The following is a 20,529-nucleotide window of genomic DNA, read 5'->3' as shown; positions in this document are numbered from 1 at the left end:
TTATAAATTTAAATTTATTATTTTCTTCTGTTTCAGATTATGGGTTCCATGAAAGTACTATCTTTTATTGCCGATGGATTCTATATTTATTATCCTATGCTGGTTGTTATTCTCTGTATTGCTACTTATTTTAGGTAAGAAAAGTAGAACATGAACATTATTTTTCTTCCTTGTATCCTTTACTCTAATTTGGATGCCTCACTTTTCTTGGTAAGTAAGATATTCACTAGTTTTTCTGTTGAAAAGAATCTGACTGACCCAACAAGGAGAGCCCTCTTTCTATGTGGTTGTAGTCTTACTAGCAACAGGTCTATTTTTTAAAAATTAAGTTTTTCTCAACTCTTTCTTGCCTCCTACCCCTACTTCTTCACTAGTGGTATGCAGATTATGAGAGCCTTAATCAATTAAGGATTAATTAAAGAGAGTTGTATTCTAACTCTTTGCATTACATTCTACTGAGGGTGGTTTCTTTATGTAGGAAGTGAAACTCCCTTGTGTTAAATTTTTTTGATATGTTATGCAAATGCTAATCTTGAAACCAGATTTCTAAAATAGTCCTTGATTTCTGTTTTTGGTAATACAAATCACAGTGTTAAAGTGATATAGAGAAAGGTGACAGAGTTTCTCAAGTGAGTTCAAACATATCTTAGGGGTATCTAGCAAGATTTGTTACTCTGCCGTTTTGGAACTGGAGTTTGGGGTAAGTAGTATTTTTCTTTTAATTTTTTTCATCACTTGTATATAAAAATTATTTTGGTGTTCATTTTTTAAGTTTTTGAGTTTTAAATTTTCTCCCTCCTCCCCGTTCCTTGAGAAGCAAATGATTCTTTAGAGATTATGCATGTGCAGGATTGAAAGCATGTCCATTTTAGCCAGATTGTAAAACAAACAAGCAAACAAAGTATGCTTTAATCTGCATTCAAACTCTCATTTCTTTCTCTGGAGGTGGATAGCATTTTTTATCATAAGTCCTTTGTTTTTGTCTTGGATCTTTGTGCTACTGAGAATAATAAAGTCATTTCAGTTGATCATTATATAGTACTGTTAATACTATGTAGTATATTACTATATACTATTGTGAGATTTAAAATGGTTGAGGTCTTAAACTGTAGTGATTAAAATAGTGGAAGATATAAATTGTGATAGATATAAGAGAGGGTGAGCAAATTTGACAGCAGAAATATGTTTCACTACAGTGTCTTGGGTTTTAAATCAAATATAAGGTGGTCACCAGGGAAATATTCCAAATTATTCAAATACCCAAGTCAATTGGGTTTTATAGAGATTTTTAATTAACAATACAATGAGTAATCAAAGAAGGAGAGAGAGAGTAAGAAAGGAATAAGTATGATGGGCCTCAAGCCAATATGGCTTAGACCTGAGTCTTAAAAGAGAAATCAGTCAGTTTTTTAACACTCACCACAAGATCTGTCTAAGTAAGGATTTCTACTGACACCAGGCCAGCATCATCTCAGCTGCTTTCACCAGCTCCCTCCTCCATCTGAATGTTTCAGAATCAGTCTCCTCAGAATGAGTCTCTCCAATCTGAATGTTTCAGAATGACTTCCCAACTCTTCCCTGAGCTCTTATTTTTAAGGGCAAAATCTTCTCTGTCACCTCCCCTAAGTCCTTACATCTACCAATCACTATAGATGTTTCTAAAGGACCGCCCATTGTGGATTTTTGAGTAATTCACACCAGGAAAGCTCTGAGTATGTTTTCCAGTTCTAACTTTGTTCCTTGTAAATTCACAAATTGCTTGACCTTTATAGGTACTTAGCTTAAGAAAAGTATGGGTTTAAGTACTTTTCATTGTTCAGAAAAGAGTTTACAACTTTATCTTCCCTTAGGGCAGACCCAAGTAGGTAAAGTAGAATTCTCACATTCCTACTTAAGTAGAGTTCACTGCCCAAATGGGGAATGGTCTTAATCCAATCTTATAAAGTAGGGTCTGGGAAATTTTAAGGTTTACACTATACAGTACTAGTACAGTGTTCTCCTTGTTCTTTTCACTTCACTTTACAACAGTTCATGGAAATATTTCTAGATTTTTCTGAAAGCATCATCCTTGTCATTTCTTATAGAATAGTAATGTTCCTTCCCATTTGTGCTATAACTTATTCAGCCATTTCCCAGTTGATGGGCTTTCCCTCAATTTCCAGTTCTTTGCTACCACAAAAAGAGCTGATTTATATATATATATATGGTACATATAGGTCCTTTTCCTTTTTTTTTTTAATCTCTTTGAGATAAAGACCTTGTAGTGGTCTTTGCTGGGCTGAAGGATATATGCATAATTTTATAGTCCTTTAGGCTCCTAATCTCTAATGATCTATTTTCCTTCTAACCTTTTTTTATTGTGGGATCATTAATATTAAGGTTGCTTATACTTTTTTTCACCAGGCAGATTACTAAAGGAATACTTCACAGAACTTTATAAAATAATAATAAAATCCATACTTAAAAAATAGAAAATTACTACTAAGAGAAATTCAAATCAAAGCGGTGCTCAGGTTTTAACTCATGCCCTGCATATTGGTAAACAAATTGGAAAAACAAAAAATATCAAATATCAAAAAAATTTTTTTTTTAATTTTTAGAAAGGGTTGTGTGGGGATAGAACTCCATATTTAAACTATATTATAAAGCAGCAGTCCTCAAAACTACCTGATATTTGTTAAAGAGTAGAGAGAGATCAATGCAACAAACTAGATGAGATTCAGAAACAATAGAATTCAATAATCCAACATTTGATAAAGTGCAAAATGTAAATTGCCTTCTTTCTTAAAAATTGAAAACTTCTGGGAAATCTGGAATATGGTCTGGTACAAATTAGGCTTGGATCATCATCTTACATCATATTCCACAATAAATTCTAAATGTACACATAATCTTAATATTAATGATTTTACTATAACAAGAATTAAATTAGAAACATCATTAGAAGTTAGAAATTAGAAGTCATAAAAACAGACATTAAAAGAAAACTTTTCAGTTATAGATAGAAGTTGTATTCTTTACCCAAGAAAAGATAAAGGTAGTTATAAAAGATAAAACAGATAGTTTAGATTATTTGAACCTGAAAAGCTTCAGCACAGATAACATTAATTCATCTACAATAAAAGAAGTGGTCAGATAAGTAATAATTCTTGTATCCATTTTACTCTGATGAAGGTTTGGTATCTAAGGTATAGCAACAATATATAGAAATATATGTGTGTGTGTGTGTGTGTCTGTGTATAAACAGAATCTCCATTCCATGATAGATTGTAGCCAAAGGATATAAGCAAATGGTTCTCAAAAGAAATGCAAAGTATTCACAATCATGCGAAAAAATGTTCCAAATCACTAACAAGAAGAGAAATGCAAATCAAAATAATGCTTAGGTTTTACTTCACAACTTGAAAATTGGCAAAAATGACCCCAAAATGGTAAGAGTCGATGTTGTAGGCATTGTGGATATCACAAGTGTATGGAAGATATAGAAATGTTGTCTTCAGCTCTTAAAAGGATTAGATAAACTGTATAAATATTTACATACTTAAAATATTTTTGTTTTCTGGGCTAGTATATTCTCTGAATGAATTATTGATTTTATGTTTAGGTTTTTTAGAATTAAACAAATTGCATGTATTTAGTGAATGATGGCTCTTACTCCTTTTGGAACCATTGACTTAACATATTTAGAGTTGGAAGGGACCCTAGTTACCAATTTTACATCTCAAAAAAGTGACTCAGTATTCACAGGTAGTAAGTGACAGAATCTGTATTTGAACACAGGTAATTTGACTCCAGAGTTAGTACTTTTTATGTCTGTATATAGGGTATATAGAACCTCAAGAGAGGGCTTATTGAGGGCAGCTGGGTGGTGCAGTGTATTGAAAGCCAGATCTAGAGACAGGAGGTCATAGGTTCAAATGTGACCTCAGACACTTCCTAGTTGTGTGACCCTGGACAAGTCTCTTAACCCCCATTACCCAGCCTGTACTGTTTTTCTGCCTTAGAACTAATACACAGGATTGACAAGGTGAGGGCTTAAAAAGGGGGGGGGGGCATTATTGAAAGATTTAGGTAAGAATCACATAGGATGAAAAGGTGTAGAAGGTTGTGGTTGTTGTCAGAAGAAACTTTTATGAGTAGGACTACTCCTATTGACATCAAAGACAAGAAAAGAAGCTCAAGTATTTTATCCTGTCATAAAACTTTGCTAAAAAAAATAGTAAAACTACTTTATATGGTCACTCTAGAGTGACCAAATTTTGAATTCAAATTAATCTGCATAAATAATTTTTAGTGGAGTTGCATTATCTGCAGATGTATAGCAATTTAGTTGTAGGAGTTCAGTAAAAAAAGAAGTAAATGGGGATGCTACCCAGTGCTATTCTTTGAGCTCAGTGTGGTAGGATGGGAGATGGGAAACTGGAATCTGCTCTCCTTTATTCCCTGTGGTTTTAATTTTCCTTGCCTCTCAGTAGGAATATCATTCATAATCAGTGATTCTAGGATTTTATTCTCATTATACCTACATTAATTCTGTTTATTCTGGTTTGGCCAAAGAAGAGGGATGCCTTCCAGCATTTTTACCTCAGAAGACCTTTGCTGTATTCCCTTTGACTTCCTTGTTTCTGTTCTTGCCTCATGGTGAAACATGAAGAATAAATACTATAATCACATTTATGTATGAAGCTCTTCCAGGAGCTTAACTGAATATAATAACATTTGCATTCAGTTATTTAAATATAAATCTTACCTCATCTAGCCATTTCAGATCCTTCTGCTTTCTGAGACAGATTGTCTCCTTAGTCCCTTTACAACTCCAAACTTTTAGGGACTGTATTTTATGGATGATTTAAAATTTTTGCAAGGGTAATTTTGATCGTATGAGAGTTTCCATTTTGCTCTTCTTGATGACTAAAGCCTACCTTTATGATATGATTATACTATAGTAAAAATTTAATCTGTGTTTTATTTCCTTCCTCTTAACCCCCCCCTTTTTTTTTTTCAGTTTAGGAACACGTTGTCTAAATCTGCTAGGTTTTCAACAATTCATGGGAGATAATGATATGACATCTGATTTAGTTGATGAAGGAAAAGAGTTAATTAGGCGAGGTAAGATTTATACTTAAAATAAGCTAAAGAAAAAAATACTGTGACAAGTCAAAAATTAAAATTTCACACATATAAGTGGATGAGAAACTTTTAGAATCTTATTCAAGGTTTCATATTACATATGAAATTATTTGTTGTCTTTACTAAAAGCTGCATGTAAACTTTACATATAGAGAATATAACATATCCCAAGCATTGAATTCTACACATTAAAAAAAAACATATAATAATGCTATTTTATAGATTTACCTTTAAGCAGTACTATAGCACAAGTTATCATGAACATTCATTTGTTTGGAGTTAGATATATTTTTCTTAAAATAAGATTCACTTTTCAGAGATGTGAGATTAATCAGACCCTAACATTTAGGGGGTAATCTTTTCATTTTAATTTATTTAATAAATCTTCTTTTGATAGAATGTTTTGTTTCAATATCTTATCATCTTTAACAGATATTTACTAATTACATTACAAACATTAATTAAAGTAATGATAATTCGCTTAAAAAAACCAAACCTTACCTTGTCTTAGTATCAATTCCAAGACAAAAGAATGGCAAGGACTAGGCATAGGAATTAAATGATTTGACCAGCTAGGAAGTATCTGAAGTCAACTTTGAAACCAGATTCTCCTGACTCTAGACCTGAAATGATAATTCACATTAATATAGGACATTATTGTTTATATAGTTCTTTAATGTATGCAGATCACACCATGGCATGCAGCTCAAAATTTTACTTAGACTTTCAGGACATCTCATATATACACATACATGCACATGTACACATGCATGTACGCATATATGCATAGTCACATTCAGGGATAAAAATTAAGTGCTTACTATGTAGAAAGCACTGTCCTAAGTGTTAATATAATATCAAGTAGAAATGCAAAACAGCCCTTGTTTTTAAGGAGCTCAAATTCTAATACGTGGCTACAACATCAAAGTTTAGGCTACAAATCAGACAGAAAGGTCCTGTCCTAGTTGTGGTTCAACGTTTGTGGAAATGAATCATGGAGAACCTAATGATTCAGATAATTAATACCTTTAATTAACAATATATACTAATGCTTATGCTCAAGTAAAAGTGTTCTGCAAGGAGATTAAAAATCTATTCTCCTAACTAAAGGCTGCAAGCAAGGAAAAGAAATCAGGAAATTCCCTAGGGTCTTGGGGACATTCTACCAAAATCCATTTCTTGCTTTTTGTGTTCCCTGTGGGAATGCTACTAGAGAATAGCAGAAAAACCTCCCATCTGTGTCAGTACAAGGCAACTTCCTTCACCTGATCTCCCGGCCAGAGTATGGGATCCTCTGGTGTAAAGAGGAACAACTTTTCCTTTGACGTCAAGCCTTCCATCTCCTGTTTTTCCTGTGCCTTAAGGGAAGAGTAAAGTCACTGGGGACTAGGACTTCCATTTCTGCTGTTTGGATTAAGCATTTAGGTCCCCTGAGTATTTTCTAACCTAATCTTCAACCTTCAGAAGGAAGAGTAGTGAAATAGCATCTAGCATCTGCCCCTTCATTTGTCTCTAGGCTGATCTCTGTCCTTTGCAAAGAGGAGTGGCACCTTCCACTCAGTAATGAATATTCTCATTCTGGTAATACCTGTGATTCTGAACCCCTGTAGGTCATCTGTCAAACATCATTCCCCATCTGCTCATTTGATTGATTAGTCCTAACTGAACTGTATTATTCTAACATTGGTACTTTTCTTTCTCTAGAGAAGAGAAAAAGGCAAAGGCAAGAAGAAGGTGAAAATCGAAGAAGAGTAAGTATAATATTTCAAACTGTTATAGTTTTCATTTTTTAAATGAAAAGCAGAATAAGAGGCCAAATGGGAAGGATAATACAAATAAATAAAAATGATTTGTTTTAAATATGTGTGTGTGTGTGTGTGTGTGTGTGTGTATTAAATGTATTTTTTAAAATTACATTCCCACTATACGTGACTATCACAGGTAACAAAAATTTTCATGTAGTGGTCCTTTTGAACCTCCATTAAAATACTTAAAATAAACTTAATTATGTATATATTCATAGATCCAGGAGTAGCTTAGCCCATTCTAAAAAACTGATGCTTTCTTACACACTAAATATATTGGAAATTTTTTTACAATATCTATTTACTTTACTAAGCTTTTTTATCTTAAAATAAAAAAGTCATCAGTATTCCCTAATCACAATTACTGCTTCTTGGAAGTATCACATTTAGTCTAGAGAAGACTTAGAGAAGAATGATACTTGTCTCTATATGCTGAAAGCATTGTTTAGGGACAACTAAGACATACTAGTACAAAATAGAAGCAAATTTCAGTTCTCTGTGTGACACAAGTCTGTCCAGCAATGACATGAGCTATCTCCATAGATAATAAAGCTTCTTGTCAGACAACCAAAGACTTATTGACAAATTCTCTAGAAATCCATGGAAATGATCTTTGAACTGATTTGCAAGTTGATTTAGATGACCTCCAAGCCTCCTTTCACTTAAATTCTATGTTTCTTAATTAGAAACATTTAATTTAATTTAAACATTTAATTAGAATGTACTCTAGTAAATTTATTATGTATTTATTATTGTTCTCATTAATGCCGTGTGTTTGTTTCTAGAGCACTTCTGTTTTTCTAGGGAAGATAGTTTTAATATGTTTGATATTTACATAATGGCTATTATTTTGCTTTCATTACCTTATCAGTCTAAGTTATATCTCAACATATATAATAAGTAGTATATGTAGTATTTTCTCAATGGGGGTGGTGTTGAGAGGAACCTAAAAGAGTTAATATGATTTTATAATGACTAGCTAGAAAATAAAAACTACCTTATTTTGTAAATATATACTATGTTAATTTACTGAAACAAATTCAAATGATTTTTAGAGTAACTGTTGTGCTCACACTGTCTTGGTTTAGAGGGGTGGACCAGGGAGGAGCAGTGTGATTTCATGGTTTAGAGAATTCCTGGTAGCTCTCCTGCTTAATATTCTCTTCTTTCTAGCTTTTCATGGTACTGTTTGCTCCTGATTCTCTTCCTCTTTTGCTGGATTTTCCATTGGTGTGCAAGCTCTGGTTATAGTGGGTGTCCCCAAGGGTTCTATCCTGGGTCCACTTCCCTTCTCTTTCTATACTGTTTAAGTTGGTAATTTTATCAGTGGCCATGAGTTCCATTTTCATCTATCTCTGCTGATGACTTCCTTCCCTATGAATGCTGAATGTAATTTACAAGCTCATTGCCATTCTTGACTCTTTCTCATTTTTGATATCCAGTCAGTTATAAAGTTTTGTTGTTTCTGCCTTCCTAGCCTCTCATATCATTCCTCTCTCTCTACTCACAAAGCCACCACCTTAGTTCAAGTGTTAATATTTTCACCATTTATTGTTCAATCATTTTCAGTTGTGTCTGACTCATGTCCACTTTGGTGATTTTCTTGGCAGAGGTAAAGAATGGTTTGCTGTTTCTTTCTCTAGCTCATTTTACAAATGAGAAAATGGGAGCAAACAGGGTTAAGTGACTTGTTCAGGGTCATACAGCTATCTTCTCTGTATGCATCTTGTATTTATTTGTTGTTTCTCCCTTCAGAATGTAAGTTGCTTGAGGGCAAACACTGTTTTTGCCTTTGTATCCCCAGTGCTTGACACATAGTAAGTATTTAATAAAGTTCAGTGTACTGACTCAATGTATTTCCTACTAGGATTGTATATTTTTATTATACTTCTAATGAAACATTGAGAGTTTTTTTGCGATAGTTTTATATTTCTTTTCAAGGAATGGAAGGAGCGTTATGGAAACAATCGAGAAGATTCCACCAGGAATAGAAATATTCATACTGACCCAAAAGAGTCAAATTATGGAGAAACCAATACCAATAGACGTAAGTGGTCATTGCATTTGGTTTAGGGAAGTAAATTATATTACTTGCCAAACTTCAGCATAAGAATCCACATTGGACAGATTCTTGGAAGTAGCATGTTAGAACTCTTATACAGACCAATTCAAGGTGCTTGGCTAAATTTATGGACTAAGGGTAGGCAAAGGATTGGGAGGAGTGGTCAGAAACCAGAGAATATCAGTGTACTGGCTTGTCTGGACCTAAGAAACCAGAGAATATCAGTGTACTGGCTTGTCTGGACCTAAAGTTCGCACCTGTTCTAAGCTTTCAGATGACTTTATTTTCATGATTAATCTGTTAGAATTTTGATTCATTTTATTCTATCCAGATAATTTTAAAAATACTAATTGATACTGTTTTTTCAGGAAAAATAATCTTGACTAGCTAATTCTGATTCACATTACTGACTTAACTGTTAGAAAATTTTTTCCCTTTGCTTAGATGACCTGTTAATCATCCGAAATTATTTTCTTTGTGTTGTATTTTTTTTTCACTTAAATCTTACTCTATTGTCTTATCATGGTTTCTTTAAGGCCAAGTCAAAAAAAGCCCAAGCTTAGGCAGATTGTACCTTATTAGCCCAAATATAGTGTGACTTTTTTCCTCAATATGTACCTTTGAAAGCAGATGGGAACTGCTGACCAAACACCTGTTTGTTTTGATATTCCATCAAATGTCACTGTTAATACTAAAGGTGCCAAATCATTGTTGATTAAAACTACCTGAAATGAGAAAATTAGAATGACCATGATGCAGTCACAGCTGATGGGCAAAAAAACTGACTCCTTATGTAATTTTAAGATGTTAAACATTATCTGAGGAAAAGTTACCATCAGGAGTGATCTTTTGTGTGCAGGAAAAGGGATGGATGAGTGAAGAACTTGTGTGGTCTGGGATAGTTGTCAAGGTGCATTAATGTATCTGAGAGGAATGCTCTTACTCCACACATTCAAGGGTCACCTGACTGAAAATGTGAAGAAGAGAGTTACTGAAACTCTCACAGACCTAGTTGTTATTCTGGGAGGAATGACATCGCAATTTAGATAGATGTAGTAGATGTAGTAATAATAATAAGCCATTCAAAGATCATTTGAGGAAAGAATATTATGAGTGGATGTTGACCATATATCATGAATTTAATCCATCAGGGAAAATAAAGAAACCATTAGTCACTGTATTAGGGAACTGGATCAAAACTGTTTGGGACAAAATCTCCACGGAGACCATTGTGCTTGGATTTAAAAAAATGTTTTATTTCAAACAGTATGGGTGGTAGTGAAGATAAGTGTTTTGTGGGAAGAAGAGTGTGATGGCAATGACTCAAATGATGTTTCCACTTTGGGAGATGAGGAAATAGAAAAGGAAGGAGAATGTGATTAAATATTGGAAGGTAGTTTCTCAGGAGTATCTATAAAAGTAATGCACATTTAATAAAAGTGTTGGCATTAAAACTTCTTTAGCCTGTTTCAGGACCTTGAAAAAACTTTGAATATAAAGTGCCTGCATTATTCATGAGATAAGAGAAACTTGTAATTTAAAAGGACAAAATAAAAAGGATGTTTCCTCTTTCTGACTTACCCTTCAAAATACTTGAGATCTCACTATATTCTGGGTCTTAATTATATTCAGGCTAATATGGTACCAAGGTGGAAAGTTGACTGAGTAGGAGCCAGGTGGCAGAATATCTTTGGCAAATGAACTTACTAAGTCTTGGGCCCTAAAATTATTGAATTATGTTATTTATAGACTTATTCTGGTTTTAAGGTGCTATGCTGTTGTACTTTTTTTTCCCCCTGTTACTCTTTTAGCTTTGGATTCAAAATTTAAGCCCATTACAACTTTGTCTTCACCCTGTCATCATGCTAAGGAGACTTTTGTCCACAAATGAAAAGTCATTGCTGTAAAAGAAATAATAATATGAATCTTTTCCCCCCTTCACAGCAGTATCTAAGTATACAAGATCTAATAATCGAACTGAAAGAGATAGAATTGAATTACTCCAAGATGCAGAGCCTCTGGATTTTAATGCAGAAACATTCACTGATGATCCTCTTGAATGTGAATCAGGAAGGTGAGTTTGCTCCTGTTCTTTGAGTATTTTAGTCGTCCAATTCAAAGGATTTTACTGACCTTCTGACTTAGTTGGATTTTCTACAACATTCTAAAAATAGTTATATTTTGAGAATGATCAAGGAACCATAGAGTATCAATACTTAATAACTATTACGTTTAATATTCCTTAATATTTAATGTTTTTGAAATGCTACCTATGAATTTAACAGAAATGAATAGGTTTTGTATTCAGATAAACTTAAGTTGCTTTATAAATGTGACCCAAGTTTTACTGTTTTATAAATAAAAATATTTTGAAGTTTTTGTATCTATATTTTACCCTTGCCAGGAAAGTTTGTTTTGTGTAGATTTAATAGTTAAAATAAAAATGAATTTGTTTCCTTTTTAAAATGAAATATTTGGTAATGGAATTAGGTAAAAAGGGTAAGGGAGTCTTTTTTTTTTCTACTTTAGCTAGTAACTTTTTTTTTAATCTAATAATCTATAAAATGGAAAAGGCACTAACTGAGAGTCACTATTGAAATCTAGATTCATTCCACCTTTTATTCATTCAAGAAACATACTCTGAACTTTTCTTTCTGAAATGTATTATGTATATGGATACCTTGTAGCTGTCATTTCAGGGATTCAGCATTCTCACAATGAAGTAAGTCATGTACACCTCAGTATAAAATTAGGCAGAAAAATTGAGTGAATTTTAGATGAGTTAATGTAGGCTGAAGTAGCATTTTCCTTACCTATCAGAAAATGGGCACCTTCACTGCATCTTGCTTCTGATTTGTCAGCACCATTAAGCTGATGTCTTCTAGGATAAAAGTATAAGAGCAGCTTGTGTTTGTGAGCCCCTGCCATACTTTCTTCCACTCCTGTTATCTCTTTCTCTCTCTCTTTTTTAATACTCTTAACCTTCTGTCTTATCAGTACTATATTCTGAAATATTAGGATGTGTCTGAGGCCAGATTTAAACCCAGGGCCTTCCATTTGTACACCTGATTCTCAATCCACTGAGCCACCTAGCTCCCCTCTCCTGTTACCTTGAAGTGTGATATCTACCTGCCCCTTGAGGTATACACAAGTAGCCCGTGCTATCCAGGAATAAATGAGGTAGTAGAATATAAATGCTTGGGAGTCTGTTGTATTAGAGCTTAATTTTAAGCCCATATCTTAATTTTATTCTAAATGGTACCTTTTGGATAAACTTTCCTTTTTAGTGAGCCTGTGATATCATTAATGTGGGGAGTGTCCAGTGTGGAAACTCCTTCAGCCAATGTAGATCTGACTTTCTCTTCAATTTATATAGTCTTAGAACATTTCCTATATATATGATATGGATTATCCAGGGGGATAGATATGTCATGAGTTAAACTTGAACACGTGTTCTTGAGTTCAGTGTACCGACTTATCTCATATATGATCTGTTTTCATAAACATATTTAAATTCCCTCGTTAAGAATCTTAATGTGTAATTATTTTTCCATTTCACTGGAGATCTTTCATCAGGGACTAGATGATAACACATCAGTGATGTTATAGAGCAGTGGTATCAAACCCTAAAAAGAGGCCACTAACCCATATGTAAAGATCTCTGTGAGTTGTATGTTAACATTTTCTCTGTTATATTGCTGTGATATATATCCTTTTGTTACATATTTCCCAATTACCTTTTTACATGGTTAAGGCTGAACTTAGGAGAGTTATGGGCTGCCTTAGAGCACATTTTTGATGCCTTTGTTTTAGAGGAAACTACTGCCTAGGTTGAGGTTGTCTTAGATCAGCTTCAGAGGGTAATGTAGTTACCTCAACTTTAAAGATGAGCCAACTAAGTTTTGAGAAGTGAAAGGGCTTGCCCAACATTGCATAGTCAGTGGGGTAGTCAGAATCTGCCCCTTGGTCTCTTTACTCTTGGGCTTATGTCCATTCCACTGTTCATTTCCACCTCACTGCTTTCCGTTCCTCACATTGCATTTCCATTTTCTGACTGATCACGTATTCCCTCATAGAATTTCTTGTGAAATTGTCTTTTATTGTTATTTAGCTTTTCTGTGTCTGTTGCCTGACCTTTCAAGTAGATTGTAAACTCTTTGAAGGCAGAGACTGTATTTTATACTCCTTTATATCTATCGTGGTGCCTTAGAGTGAGTGCTAACTAAATATTTGTTAACTGATGGATCATTTTATCAGGTAGGCCCTATGTCAGTCCTATGGAGGTATGTCAGTCAATCAGCTTACATTTATAAAGGGCTTACTATGTATCAGGTACTGGGTTAAGGACAAAGGAAGGAAGGAAGGCAAAATACAGTCTAATAGTGAAAGCAACATGTAAACAAGCCTCTACAAAAAGGCTCTATATAGGATACATTGGAGGTAACCTTAAGGGGAAGGCACTCAGGCCAAGGAAGATTTGGAAAGGCTTAGTGCCTTTCCAAAAGCCATAAGACTTTATGTGAGACTTAAAGGGAAGACAGGAGAGCTAGGAGGCAGAAATCAAGAGGGAACACATCCCAGGCTTAGAGAAGAAGCCAGTGAAAATGCATACTCTGGAGACATTGTCATCTGTGAGGAACAATGAAGACAGTTTCACCAATTTCCAGAAGCAAATTATTTGCTTAATATAATGGGATATTAAATTATACCACTGCTTCCTACTTATATCTTCTTGATTTGTTTTTTTTCAAACTTGACTTCATGAAACCTTTCAGAAATGAACTGTTTTTTGTTCTTTTTTTTTTTAGGTATCAATCTGGTGGAAGGTATCTGTCAATGTCTCGAAGCCAAATATTTGATGATGTCTAAAGTTTGAAAATATTTAGGGGACAATTAACTCTTTGAAGCCTGCAAATCCAAGTCATTTCTCATGTTGTACATTATTGTAACATCAGTGTACCCTCAGAAGTTGCTTTCTATTTGGAAGAAGAAAAGTCAAGTTAGGGTAAAAAAATGACACTGAGAATTTACAACTTGTATAATAATTTATTTCTCATCAAGTAGTAGAGAACCATATGCTTGTGGGATTTATTGCATATGATGCAGCTTTTTGTGTGTTCTCTCAGTGGATAATGGGAATGTCAGTTTAATTCATATTAAAAAGTAGTCCATGCAAAAACATTTGTGTGTTTCAGATTGGTTGAAATGAATCTTTTCTTCTGAAAATTAGTTTAAAAATAGTAAATTATCTGTAACCTCTATCATACACTACAGTATTCTGTCATTTGTGGATATATTTTGTTCTTTTAAAAAGAAGATATTTTGTCAGCATTTTTCAAGGATATGTAATTGAATGGAGAAATCAAATGATCATATTCACAGAACTCATATCTTAGAACATAAGACTTATACATGATTCACAGAATACAGTAATCCTTCTGCTTCAACTTTATATACAAATAATTAAATGTGTTTTGCATGTGTAACTAAGATATTTCAATTGGCAACACTAGCATTTTTTTTTAGCATGTGTATAATTAAGTGGTTTTTCCTTTTAAGGCTTTAATAGAAGCTAAAAATCTTTGTAGTTCCTTGTATCGTTTTAAATTGATGGAGATGAGTTTAAAATTTCCCAATTCATTGCTTTTTTGTATTCTTAATTAACTCCTGATCTTTCTGTTGAAGGGAAAATATATGCATTATTACAAATATTTTTGATATCCAAAGAACATGAAAAAAGAGATCTGAGATTTTTCAAGGTGCCTGTATATGATGGTAAAGCTTTTACAAAAGACATATACTTATTCCATTCAAAACAAAAGAATACTAATTCAGAGGATGTTATAGATTAGTACTTACATTGTGGTTTATGGAACGTGTCAAACAAAAGTAGATTGTATATAATTATTATTGGATAAATATGCTTACTTAAAATTTTTTTGGTTTGGTTTCATGTTTAAGCCAAAGTTTAAAAACAGCGTCTTTATTTTGCAGAGTGAACACGAACAAGTGAAATCCTTGAAATATTTTCCACTTCTTACACAATTTAATAGGTTCTATATTTCTAGAAAAATGGTGTTTCCCTGAGTTTTGAAAAAGCTTAATTTTTTAAAATTAGTATTATGTAATTTTATAAACAATATAATGCAAATACTCAAAGGATTATGGTTAACCCTATTACCTAGAATTTTTTAGTCAGTTTCTATAAACAATGAAACAAAATACATTCAAACTAAATATCAATGGGAAGGTTTGCCACACTACATTGAAAGTTTTAGGGGGGTATTCTTATTTGAATCACATTCTTGTCTTGTAAAGTGTGGCTGGTCATAGAACAAGCAGTAAGCAGGAAATGATGCTTTGGCACTGAAAGTGGCATGCACCACCATGGATTTCCTTTGGCAAGTTATAACCTCACAGTGCCTATTTTTCTTCATTTGCATAATGAAGATAATCCTATCTACCTCCCTCACAGGGATATTGTGAGGGTATTAGATTAACGTTCACAATACTTCAAAGAACTGTAGCTGTCATTTTATCATCAACTTCATCTTCATTACAAATGATACTTAAAAGTATTGGATGGAAAAAATATTCTTCACAAAATGGACTCTGGACCTCTAGATAATAACTTTTTCCCTCTAATTTAGGAATATAACTTGGTTGTTACTGCTACTGTTTTATTTCATATGACTTTACTTCGGAAATTTTCCAAAAAGTGTATTGTTTTTTTTTCCCCAGGCTTTATCATAAACTCCAAATGGCAGCATAGACAGAGAGGAAAGAAATAGAGAAGGCTTCCCAATTAATTAGGCTATAATCAGACTATATCATCCCTTGAAATGAGCTTAGAAATATGTGGAGGGGTGGAAGGAAGTATGCCCTTCACTACATTGCAGATGTAGGAGGAAAGTATAGAGAAACTTCTGTATACATATACATAAATACCAGGGAAAAGATGACCTATGAGCCTGAGGTTATTTTTAGGCATTTGGGTTATCTCTAAACTAATTATATTAATCAGTGTTGTTGCTTTTAAAACAGTTTGTCTTAATGAGTTTTCGTTAAGTACTGTATAGGAAACTTACCTTGTTGGCTAAGTATCCTGCTGGTTGACCCTTGAACTTGAGGTAACATTACAAAGTGGGTAGAGCACTGGATTTCAGGTGTGGAAGATGAGGATTTAATATAGCCTCTGACTCTAGCAGTGTGACTATAGTTAAATCACTTAACTTGTATGAACTTTTTTCCTCAAGTGTAAAATTGCTATGAGGTTTAAGCAAGATTATATATATATAATGCTGTGAAAACTTTAAAGTACTATATGTGTTGATTATTATTGTCTTCCTATAGTAGAGTCTGCTGGTGATATTTTGGTCACTTCCCAAAGATTCCTAGTTTAGAGATCAGGGGTTAGTTACTCAATGAACCAAGTTCAGATCATGGTACTGGATAATTTGAAGATTTACAAATGAAGTAAACTCTGTCTTGAGGAGTTTATGGTCTAATGGTATGTTCTTCAGAACATTATTCTTATAGTTATGCTTTTTATATGCAGGGCAAAGATTTCAAAGCATGACTTACTCATAGTGATACCCCCTATGTAAAATGGATTAGATATGACACTCTCCCAAAATAACCATTGGGTGGTGATACCATATGAATAATTTATAACACCCTTACTTTTATTGTTTTCAAAAATAGCATGTAAGTTACTAGATGCCACTTTGCTAAAAAAAAAAAAAATTTGTTTTCTCCCCCCCACCCCAACCCCCACATTGCATTTTCTTATATCTTATGATCAATGGGGCATCACTGTGAAAACCTTAAAATAGGTAATAAACTAGGGAGACAGTGAGGTGTAGCTAAAAGAACACTGGGCAGGCTGCTAGGTACCAGACTTAGTTTCAGTTCTCCTGCTTAACTAGCTGTATTGACACTGAGCAAGTCATTTGTTTACTGACTTAACATTCCCATATATTTGTTTCATTATTTTTATCTTTAAAACAGAATGGTGGGACTAGATGATCTTTATTTCCAATTCTTGTTCTAACATACTATGAAAATGTCTTCACTATTACATGGAATTCCATACCACATAAATACCTCCTCTTAGATTACTTAATCATACAAAAAGACACTTAAACAAAAGTGATCAGAGTGAAATTAAACTTTTTAAGGACTGCCTTTGACAAAGAATTTCCCATTTATTTAGGAAAAATAGAAAAATACAGAGCATTGAACTAAATACTAATTAATAAATAATTGGATTATATGTAATTTACTATATTTGGTCAAATTGTTGGTACCAAAATCTGAGTTGTATATGCTAATTAAATTGATTAAAAGTGGTTCAATTATTTTATCTTCCTCAATTTATTGTACTGTTTTTGAAAATTTTATATATTGACAAAAATTTTTAAACACTCTTCTATAATGTAATTCTAACTTAAATTTAAATAGTTTATAAAATTTTTATTTGTTTATGCTAAGATTCAGAAAGTACTCATAATCTCAATAATTGGCAAAAACTCTTCTTAAACTTACCTTTCAGAGTATAAGAGATCTTCATGAACTTGAATCCCATAGTTCTAGTTAAATGATAATCATAGTAATGGATTATTTTTTATTAAACTTCAAATGTTAAGAGATCGGTTTTCTAAGGCTTTCCTTGCAACATCAGTTTAAAAAACTGTACTGCCAATATTTTTTTAAAATACTCATATTATCTTTATCTCGCTTACTTATGAATAATCATTTAGAAATTATGTTCAGAACATTGAAGATTGTAGAAAGAACTGGTATCTGACTTCCAATTCCACTATTGAGAGACATTGTGTTAGATGACTAAACTGAATGTTATTTAGGCACTTTAATATGCATTTCTTCAGGTCATAGGTTAGTACCATAAAATCTTATTGTTGAACTTCATTATTTGAACAAAAATTCTTGGCTTCTGAATAAAGAAATAACTGGTAATATTTGAATATTTTTAAGCCTTTTAATTATAGTAATAATGAATAACTTCATTACCAAAAGTAAAAACATCAGTGATTTAAAAGAATGTATTTCATGGCTCAGATTCCTTGTTCACAACAGGTCACTCTTGCCAGAATAAGGAGTAATTCTGCCTCTGTTAAAATTGTCTCTTGCCAAGTGATAGACCATAATATAGCAAAGGTAGGGAGGCTCCACCATGCTCCCTTGATTAGGCATTGTGAGTCCTGGAACCTGACCCTCTTCAGAAAAGGTCTACTTTGGGCACTAGGCTGTCCTTGAGTATTTGGCACCTGAGATTATTCTGGTGCCCCTCTAGAGCCAGTGCTGAGGAGATTTGAACTTCCCTCCTAAATCATTCCAAGCTTGCAAGGCTTTACTTTCAGAGAATGTTAATTTAAATATCACTATGATTTTTATTTTCAAGACAGGGCTAGTTTATTGATAAAAAGGAAATGACAAGCACTCGGTATCTGATCTATAAGAATACACTTTATTTTCCATAAAAATTTTAGGTTATATTGCTAATATAATCTTTGAAAAACTCACTTTTTTACAATGACCTGATAACCATAACCCATTCTGTTATAATTTGATCGTCCTTTTTACATGTGGTTAGAAGTGTCTTACTTTCACAGGACTGACATGTGCAATGGAAAACAGCACTTGTAGAAGTTGCACAGCATGAGTTAATTGTGGTATTGTTCTTGTCACTGTGACCACCTAAAGTGCTATATATTTATCAACATGATACTAGCCAATATCTTTGCTCTTTAGCGGATTAGGTTTTAGGTTTTTATGGTGATTGTTTCTTGGTAAAATTTGCTTCTGACTACATTGAAAAGTGTAGTGGAATTTTCTAGTTTGAAAATTACAGACAAAATGCTGCCCATTTGAAGGCAGGGGATACGTAGAGTTGCCTTTTCATTTCCTGCAGTCAAATCTACAAAAGTGCTGTCACGTTGATGCTCTTATTCCTGGCATTTTTTCTCTTCCATCTTTGTAAATAAGTTTTTTTGTTGCTTTCAAATGAAATGTTGATGTTATTGAACTTCTTCCCTATAGCAGTGTTCTGCCATTGTTAGTTGTACCTCTAGCTTCTTAATTGTCTGAAATTGAAACACTCCCCTGTTTCTTTAGCCCCTTTTAGGCTTACCAAAATATGCTGGGAATCTAATGTGTTGAATGAACTACATTGGTGTTACTGTTTCCATTTTAAAGTGATCATATGAAAATCAAGTAAAGTATTAGTTTATTCATCCTAATGTGTAAATCAGCTAGTGTGCGTCTGAGCACATAATTTGTCAGTGGGTTAGCTATGATTTGTGTGCACAATGCCAATGTTTTCTCCAGTCAGCCAATAATTACTACATGAAATTCAGTGACAGACTTTCTCCCACCTGAAACTCCTTCTGTTTGACTAGTTTGATCTGATCTAAAATTTTGTTGTTTGGAAGTTTTAATTATTGTGCAATTTTTGTGCTGTAAAATTTTAGTGTATTTTCAATTGTGTATTTTAAAAGACTGTAGAAGTGCTGTTTATTAGCAAACTAGTAATCTTTTGCCTTATCTCTGCATAATAGCCTTCCATTTTGGTTATGGCATACAATAAAAAATTTTTTCTGTACTATGTTAAATTATTGATGATGTAAATTTTTCAAAGAATGTATATTTGATCAGCTGTTTAAATATAGGTGATTGTAGATTTGCACGAAATAAAATCTTTCTAAAATTAGTAAGTGCTTGTGCAACTTGGATCTCTCAACAAATTTTGCTGAATATTAAATGTGTTTTTGAATTTGTGCTATCTTTTAAGGTCAGTGCCTTATGCATACACGAGTTGTACTTTTATCCCAGCAAAGAGTAGATTTTTTTAAAAGACGGCACCTAATTTTCTACATTTCTCTTATGATTTTTTTTTGTGGAATATACAAATATTCCCCCTCCCCCCAAATTACAAGAAGACTAAAATCCAAATCAGGTGTTTAGGCAGGGGAAACCACTAACTTGCACATCTATCCTGTTTTCTGGGCTTTCAGAGAACAAAATATATTAGAAATTAGAGCTGCTAAAGAGACCCCACAGTTTTTCAGAGAGAAATAATATTTAAAGCAGATGTCTTTTCAGACTGGTTTTGAAGCCTCAAGTCCCTATGAATACAAGTGAATCTGGTAGCTATATTTTTATGTACTTCCACCAATCTTTTGAAGTAACAGTTCTTGGGGAAGTATTTCAAGTATAGATGAAAATTCTTTTCAACTCAACAACCATTAGGAAGCGGATATGTTCAGAGGAGAGATTTCAGCACATATAAAGCTTAATTGTTGAAGCATGACTTTGGGAACCAAAGTATGAAAGAGCAACATGGTATCTGATAGAAGTAACTTGGTCTCAGGAGGTCTTATTTCCAAATCCAGCTTTACCACTTAATAGCTCTTGAGTTTCTAGGCAAACTTTTTAGTTTCCTCATTCTGAAATGGAAGCATTGTATAAGATGACCTCTAAAGTTCCTTCCTGGTCTAACAGTGACATTCT

At 33.3% G+C, this 20,529-nt stretch overlaps 1 protein-coding gene across 4 annotated transcripts in view; it reads left to right on the top strand.

Moving 5' to 3' along the window:
• The window catches only part of LMBRD2 (LMBR1 domain containing 2), a 59,030-nt gene extending 39,301 nt beyond the window's left edge, over positions 1 to 19,729 (top strand). For 2 of the 4 annotated variants that reach the window (XM_056824547.1, XM_007487453.3), the window contains exons 13-18: positions 37 to 134; positions 5,006 to 5,109; positions 6,835 to 6,881; positions 8,877 to 8,982; positions 10,945 to 11,071; positions 13,806 to 19,729. In XM_056824547.1, coding sequence (XP_056680525.1) covers positions 37 to 134; positions 5,006 to 5,109; positions 6,835 to 6,881; positions 8,877 to 8,982; positions 10,945 to 11,071; positions 13,806 to 13,866 — 543 coding nt within the window. In that variant the 3' untranslated portion in view covers positions 13,867 to 19,729. Of the gene's footprint in view, positions 1 to 36; positions 135 to 5,005; positions 5,110 to 6,834; positions 6,882 to 8,876; positions 8,983 to 10,941; positions 11,072 to 13,805 lie in introns of all 4 variants that reach the window. The other 2 variants (XM_001365224.4, XM_007487452.3) reach the window with 1 other exon arrangement.
• Positions 19,730 to 20,529: the final 800 nt, after the last annotated feature.

The sequence above is a fragment of the Monodelphis domestica genome, chromosome 3 (assembly GCF_027887165.1).
Source record: "Monodelphis domestica isolate mMonDom1 chromosome 3, mMonDom1.pri, whole genome shotgun sequence".
NCBI classification, from domain to species: domain Eukaryota; kingdom Metazoa; phylum Chordata; class Mammalia; order Didelphimorphia; family Didelphidae; genus Monodelphis; species Monodelphis domestica.
Note: the sequence above shows the minus strand (reverse complement) of the source record. Positions and strands in the feature narration are given on the sequence as shown.